Source organism: Mustela nigripes, chromosome 13 (assembly GCF_022355385.1).
Source record: "Mustela nigripes isolate SB6536 chromosome 13, MUSNIG.SB6536, whole genome shotgun sequence".
NCBI lineage: Eukaryota > Metazoa > Chordata > Mammalia > Carnivora > Mustelidae > Mustela > Mustela nigripes.
Genome location: NC_081569.1, coordinates 61,948,045 through 61,956,137, shown reverse-complemented (window position 1 = coordinate 61,956,137; position 8,093 = coordinate 61,948,045). Strand labels below are relative to the sequence as shown.

At 46.3% G+C, this 8,093-nt stretch overlaps 1 protein-coding gene across 1 annotated transcript in view; it reads left to right on the top strand.

Annotated features, from left to right (window-relative positions):
• Nucleotides 1-1,981: 1,981 nt before the first annotated feature.
• Nucleotides 1,982-8,093, top strand: part of TGM5 (transglutaminase 5) — a 34,978-nt gene continuing 28,866 nt past the window's right edge. The window contains exon 1 of the mRNA XM_059372119.1: nt 1,982-2,000. Coding sequence (XP_059228102.1) covers nt 1,982-2,000 — 19 coding nt within the window. The remainder of the gene's footprint in view (nt 2,001-8,093) is intronic.

Genomic DNA, 8,093 nt, shown 5'->3' with positions numbered 1-8,093 from the left:
ATTCAGTCATGAAAAAGAAAGGAAATCCTTCCATTTGCTCCAAAATGAATGGACTTTCACTTATGCTAAGTGAGAGATAAATCAGACATGGAATGACAAATACATATCACTTATATTTGGAGTCTAAAAAAGCTGAACTCCTAGAAACAGAGAGTAGATTGGTGGTTACCAGGGGCTGGGGGGAGGGAACTGGGGAGATGTTAGTCAAAGAACTTCCAGTTGGTAGATGAATAAATTCTGGAGCTCTAATGGCATTGTGATTGTATTTAACAATAGTGTATTATATACTCAAAGTTAACAAGAGACCCGATCTTAAATGTTCTTACCACAAAAAAGAAATAACTACGTGACATAATGGGCGTGTTAGTAACACTACTGTAGTAATAATATTAGACATATAAATGTATCAGATCAACATGTCATATACCTAAACTTACACAATATTATACGCCAATTATCTCTCAGTCAAAAATAAAAAGCAGTTATTATAAACTGGCATATTTCCATCATGGAAGATTTGGAAACTTCAGAAACACAGAAAACGAGATCCTCCTCCTGGAGGTTTTCAGGCATGGTTCCTTCATCCTTGCCACTCCTCACCTGCTTAGTGGCTTTGCGGGTTCACTTGGCACCTCTCCCCAGCCTCTCCCCTCCTCCTCTCTCTTTTTTAAAAATTTATTTTGCAGGACGCCTGGGTGGCTCAGTTGGTTGGACAATTGCCTTCGGCTCAGGCTCCCAGCTCCACGGGGAGTCTGCTTCTCTCTCTGCCCTTCTCCTCACTCATGCTCTCTCTCACTGTGTCTCTCATATAAATAAATAAAATCTTTAAAAAAAATTATTTTGCTTTTGCAAGTTCCACCCTGTGTGCCCACTGCACCCATCCCCACTGAGTTCCAAGGGCATTTCTGTAGGGCTCTGTCACTGCTTTGTCACTGCTGTGCTGCATCTGGGTCCCACCCACTGAGGGAGACCTAGAACCTGGGCTGGCTCCTGCGGAAATCTGAAACCTTGTTCTGCCTGCCAAGTGCCTCCTCCTCCTTTGTTTAGTCATTGCTCTTCCTGTCAGGTTGGTCTGGGGGTGCAGAGCTTCCTGGCTGTGTTACTTGTGTCCCTGGAGGGGGAACAGTGGACAGACTTCCTACTGGGCCCTCAAGGGCCTTCGATGGGAGGGGATGGTTAGCCACTTCTATCTTCACAGTCAACCTTTCAAATACTTTCCAGTCTCCTCATCCAAAAATTAGCTTAAAAAACTGTACTCTGTAGTGTTTTCTGTGTGTAGGCAAGTCTGTCTGGCTTCATTTCCCTACTTCAGCTGGACAAGCTAGACAATCTCAAAGTCCTTTCCAGGGCCCAAGACCCTGCTGCTGAGCACCTTCAGAATATGTCCTTAACTGGTCCTGCTTCACCGTCTTTCACCCTCCGCTTGTATCAAAAAACCCAGTGTTGCTGGCCTCCCAGGCAGTGGTGCCCATGAATGAACTCTGAAAGAAATGTCTGGGGGCATAGATCAGGGGCATAAAGCAAGCCAGCCCCCAAGTCTCTTAATTGCTGGTCTTCCCCAGGAATCCCCTGTAGTGTTCATGGAGACCGTGGTGCTCATGTCCTTTCAGCTGGTAGTGTTGGGGTCCATGCTGTTCACTGTCATTGTGTGATATAAAGCAAAGAGCTCCGGGGCTGAGTCCTGGGTCCCTCCGGTGTGAGACAATACCAGCAACAGTAGCACAGCCAGCCCTCAGAGGACTGTTGTGAGGACCAAATGAGAGAGTGCGTTCTAAAGAGCTTTGCCATTCTTGAAGTACATTCATGCTCAAAGGTCCTCCTATCAGTTTAATCACCTCTCCTGGGTGACCGGCTCCATTTCTAGTCAGAGCAAGAAGGAGGAGGCACAGGAACACACATGGATCTGTCAGTTCGGGCTTCCCTTTGCAATTGTCTGTGGGAAACTCTCTCCCTCCCCTCAGATCTGGGCACCCATGGAGTCATGGACCCTGAGTATACAGGTAAGGAAATTGAAACATGGCTCAGAGAATACTGGGAATTCATGGTAGGGTCAGAAATACCATCCTAATCTGAGTTTTAGAAACTTCTGGGTACCCCACCCCCATCTTGGGAGAGCTGGCCAGGGGGAAGATAGGTGAGCCCACACTTGCCTTCTTGAGTGTTTCAGGATCTGCTCTGTGCCCTACCCTTGCAGGTCACAGACCTGCTTCCCTCCGGAGAGGAAGGTGCTCTTCAACTCTGCTCAGCTTCCCTGGCTCTCCTCCGCCTCCCTTACCCTGGACCAAGGAATGAGCTACTGTGATCAGTGCTGCCTCCTGCCCCCAGCACACACACCTCCACACACTCTCTAATGGTTTGTAGGAATCCAATGACAAGCTGAACCTGTGAGTCAGCTCATTAGCTCACTGCCATGAAATAGGCTATTATTGTCTGGTGGCCATTGGGCACCTTCCTCTTTGTCTACCCCACCTCTCCAGACCCACTCGCCCTCGCTGCACTCACCTTCTTGTCTCTCCTCCCAATTCAGCTCTCCTGCCTATGCCTCCGCCTCCTCCTCCCCTGGGCTAACCCATTTCCACTAATGTGGTAGTGTGTTCAGGCATTTATCCATTTGTTCATGCATGGGTCATCTTTTAATTCACTCTCTGCACTGGCCAGCAAATATGAACTGGAAAACTGCCCATCCTTCAGATTGTGCATTAAGCACTTAAGCAGGACTCTGGAGTCTGACTGACAGCCTTCAAATCTGGCTCCACTAGTTTTTAGTGATCTTGGGAAAACTGTTGAATGTCTTCAAGCTTCAATTTCCTCACTTGTAGTAGAGGAACAATAATAGTTCTATAGTAATAGAACAATAATAGAACTCATGGGGAACAGCATGAAGATTCAGTGGGATAAGGCACATAATGTAAGGCAGTGTCTGGAACTGAAAAGATGTCGCTAGTCTACTAGTCTAGTCTACTAGACTACTACTAGTCTACTAGTAGTTTTACTATTTGCCCCCACCATTAATAAGCACTAGGGATATATTAATAAGACTAGGCCATACCTTCCAGGGGCCTGGGGGAAAAATAGGTTAAATATTTATAATGTTGTGTATTAGTTGGCTAATAGGGAATGAAAAGGGGGTGCCCCCAAATGCCTGGTGTGGTAGTTGAGAGGGTGTTAGGAAAACTTCCTGGAGGGGAAGTGCTTGAGCCTGGATCTGAGAAAGTAGACAATTGAGAGAAGGACATTTCAGAAAGAGACTGACAGGTGCAGGAGAGCAGGTCTGCATCTGAGAACAGCAGGGCTTTGGCCTGAGTGGACTCCAGGCAGGAAGGAAAGATCCTGAAGGGCTTTGGGGGCGATGTTGGAAAGTTTGGACTTGACCCACTGCTGGATTTTTTTAAAGATATATTTATTTTAGAGAGAGAGAGAGAGCGTGACTGGGGTGGGGGAAGCAGAGGGAGAGAGAGAATCCCAAGCACTCTCCCCACTGAGCACAGAGCCCCACACGGGGGCTCGATTCCACAACCCTGAGATCATAACCTGAGTCGAAATCCAGAGTCAGATGCTTAAGCAACTGAGCCACTCCGAGAAGCATCCCGAGAGGGAAAGCGAGAGAGAATCCTAAGTGGGCTCCATGCCCAGTGTAGAGCCTCACACGGGGCTCAATCCCACGAGCCCGAGATCACAACCTCAGGGGAAACCAAGAATCGGATGCTCAACCGACTGAGCCACTGATGCACCCCAACCCACTGCTGGATTTTAAGCCAAGAGCAACTTGACTGAGGATGACTCTTTTGGAAAAAGGATGGGTGGGAGTTGTCCAGGCAAGGGGGTGCTTCAGAGAAGGCAGGGCCAAGGGCACAGGGAAGATGGGCTAATGTTAGGAGATAATCAGGAGCTGGACTGGCAGGGCTCAGCGACTGATGGCCTAAAGGAGGCCAGGAAGACAGAGAAATACAAGGTGGCTCCCAAAGGAACTGGGCAGGCACCATCCTCACTCACCAAGACCAGAAATGCAAGAGGAAGGGGAGAGGGGAGGCGTTCCATTCTGGATTAAAGGTATGTGTGTGTGTGTGTGTGTGTGTGAGGTAGTGAAATGCATATGTGCATGGATACACACACTGTAAGAGCAGACTGGGGAGAGGGAGAGTCGAAAATACGGGAGAGAGGGAACCCTCCTACACTGTTGTGGGAATGCAAGTTGGTGCAGACACTCTGTAAAACAACATGGAGGTTCTTCAGAAAATTGAAAATAGAGCTACCCTACACCCCAGCAATTGCACTTACTGGATATTTACCCTAAAGATACAAATGTAGTGATCAGAAGGGGCATGTGCACCTGAATATTTATAGCAGCAATGTCCACAATAGCCAAACTATGGAAAGAACCTAGATGTCCATCAACAGATGAATGGATAAAGATGTGGGGTGTGTGTGTGTGTGTGTGTGTGTGTGTGTGTGTGTGTGTATATATATTGTGTGTGTATATATATGTGTGTATATATACGTGGTGTGTGTGTGTATATATATACACACATATAACGGAATACTATGCAACCATCAAAAATTGAACTCTTGCCATTTGCGACAGTGTGGATGGAACTAGAGGGTATTATGCTAAGTGAAATAAGTCCATCATAGAAAGACAATTATCATATGATCTCCCTGATATGAGGAATTTGAGAGGCAGGGTGGGGAGTTTGGGAGTAGGGAAGGAAAAAATGAAATAAGATGCGATCGGGAGAGAGACAAACCATAAGAGACTCCTAATCCCACAAAACAAACTAAGGGTTGCTGTGGAGAGTGGGTTATGGAGAGGGGGTTGGGTTATGGACCCTGGGGAGGATATGTGGTATGGTGATTGCTATGAAACGTGTAAGCCTGATGACTCACAGACCTGTAACCCTGGGGCTAATAATACATTATATGTTAATAAAAATTATTAATAAAAAAATACAGGAGAGAGGGCAGATGGTGATGAGTGAGGTTCCTAAGGAGGGAGGTTAAGGGATGCAGAAAGCAGGAGAATGCACAGAAAAGGGTCCCACAGGAGGGAGAAGAAGTGTGGAGGTGGGGTGGGGGAGGGGAACTTTAAAGTGTCCCACCCACTCCCTGAGAAGAGCCTTTTCCCCTCCTTCCACCTGTCTTCTCCCATTTGTGCTTTTCTCCCCTCACACTCACTCCCAGAACATGTAATGTTCTTAATAGAATCAAGGTCACTCATTGGCATTCCCACCCTCTAATCTACTTCCAAAACTCCTCCATGAATCTTCCCAAGTTTGCGTCCTCTACTGCTTTTATCTAAGTTTCACCTTCACCAGCAGGTTTCACCCAAGACAATAGCTCTGCCAAAAAAGGAATACCACAAAATCATACCAAGGGTGATCCAGAGTGGGTTCCATTTGCATTTGATGTCTAGAAAGTGACTCTTCAGGGAAAAAAAAAAAAGGCCAAGCAGAGTTCTAGGCTTGAGAACTCTCCCAGGCTTCCTCAGTTGTGAGCTGTAGTCTTGGGACCCTGGTATTCTTTCTTGCAGGGGGCACAGTCCCCTCCGTCCCCTGAGAGGCCACATCAGCTCATCTCTCCCACCTGGCTCCCTGACTACAGCACAGCAACTGCCATGGAAGGCCCCATTGCCCAAGAGCTGTCAAAAGCTCACATGGCACACAGGCCTGAGAGTTCATTGGCCTCCACACGTCCTCTCAGCCAACCAACGCTGCCAAGAAAAACCTGAGGGCAAGTGAGAAAACCAGTTGTGATCTGCCCAGTAAACAGGTGGCAGTGCAGCAGCCACCCTGCCTTCGGTGTCTCCTGGAGTCTTGAGGATGGAAGGGGAGTAAACCACTCCAGAACCAGTTTCCTGAAGCTCCACACCACCCAGCTCTCCTGTGAGGAGCAGGCCAGGAACCAGAGGCAGCCACCATGGAGCAAGGTAGGGAAGGCCCACGGGGCTGCTGGAACAGAGAGAGAAAGAAGAGAGAGAGACCATAGGAGTCAAGGGGAAAAAGGATTCAGGGGAAGAAAAGAGTAAATAAAGAACTGAGGCAGAAAGAGCAGAAACTCAGGAACCTCACTATTTGTTGATAGCCTGAGACCCAGGAGACAAAGTGGAGGCTGGCTGGTAAACATAGCCAAACAGCTGTGTACCAGCATGCCTGCTTCCATAACCCAGTGGGACGGGGCAGGGCCAGGGATGAGTGGGTCAGGGATCCTGTCCTCTGCCACTTGCTGACTCTTTAACATTTAGCAAGTCACTTCTCTAGTTCCCAGCTAGAGAAGTGGGATGGGGGTGAATAAGAATCATCTCGAAGTTGTCTTTCAACTCCAATATTCCCTCATCTTCATATCTTCCCTTTTTTCCCCACTTCAGGAGGTCTCTTCCTCATTTTAGCTCATCTTCCCACCACCACTCCTCTCTGTATCAACTCCCTCTCTAGAAAGCTTCTACTGAAGAGTAAATGGTTAGTTGAAACCATTTATAAGAACGAACTCCATGCTCTACAAACTTAACAGCCTCATCTTCATTTACTATTTTTTGTTTAAATTTTCATAATTTTTAACTACACAAGAAATACATGGGTACATAGTTGGAGTAAAATAAAACAATAATTACAGATAAAGCTACAGTCGACTGCCTGCCACCCCCAACCTCAGCCTCATCTTGAGAAACCACTGTGATCATTTCTAACAGAAACTACTGTTCTAGTCTTTTGTCTGTAAATAAAGATATATATTCAGTATAAGACAAGCTTGTTTTTGGTGTATCACGGTATCATCATGTTGCACGTATTTTTCTACAGCTTGATACTTTTTCACTCAATAGAAATGTGTTGGAGCTCTACCTGTGCCATTTAGTATCTATAAATCTACCTCAAAATTTCCCACTTTGCAAAGTATCCCATAGTATGGGTATAAATAATTTATTTATCCAGTCCCATTTAAAAAAAAGATGTATTTATTTATGAGAGAGAGCAGGGCAAAGGGAGGGGGAGAAGGGAAGCAGACTCCCAGCTGAGTGTGGAGCCGGCTGCGGGGCTCAAACCCATGAGCCTGAGATCAAGGCTTGAGCCAAAACCAAGATCAGGATGCTCAACCAACTGAACCACCCAGGAGCCCCTATCCAGTCCCTTTTTGGTAGGCATTTAGGTTGTTTCTCATTTTCCAGTTATATAAGCAATGTTGCAGGGCACATTCTTCTGGATGCCTCTGTACTCATGTGGGACTGTTTCTCTAGGATAAATACTGAGATAAATTACTTTAAAAATTCTTCCTATAATTTCCTTTCTATTTCCCTGATCATTTCACTCCCTTCTCTCCTCACATGGAGTGAGAACAAACATGGCCAATAGTAAATGTGCCCCATATTTGAACATCTGGTATCTGGAGTGAAGACCGATCCCAGCATGATAGGCAGAGATTAACTTGACCCATGATATATCCAGAAGATGAGATTTGGCCTCAGTGCTTGCTGTCAGACAAATGTTGCCGTACCTGTTGTGTGTTCTGGGTCACATGCCCAACCTGAATTAGAGCCAGTTAGTAATGTCTGTCTAGTCATCTGGTCTCCAAAAAGAGTGAATTCTTTTCCCACTAGTCCCGCTGAGAGTGCGCTAGATGTCCTTTCTGAACACGAGTGAGGAAGAGCAATGCAGCTAGTGTTGGGTAACGGAAAGAGCACAGGACTTGGGCCAGTAACCCTAGGTTCAAGCTTAGATAAGAAATTTAATCTGTCTGAACTTTGTTTCCTCATCTCTAAGTGTGAATGACATAGCATTTCATCCCTCCAACATTGTGGTGAGGATTCAATGAGACAGAGTGCCTAGGATGGTGCCCAGCCTCCAATGAGGTGTTGGTTGAATTTGAAATAAGTGCAGAATGATTATGCAAAGGAGAGAGAACTCTATTCAAACTAACAAACATCTTTTTTTTTTTTTTTAAGATTTTACTTATTTATTTTAGAGAGAGAGAGCAGGGGGAAGGGCAGAGGGGAAAGGAGAGGGAGAAAGAATCTCAAGAAGACTCCATGCTGAGTGTGGAGTCCAATGCAGGGCTCCATCTCGTGACTCTGAGATCATGACCTGAGCCAAAACTGAGTTGGATGC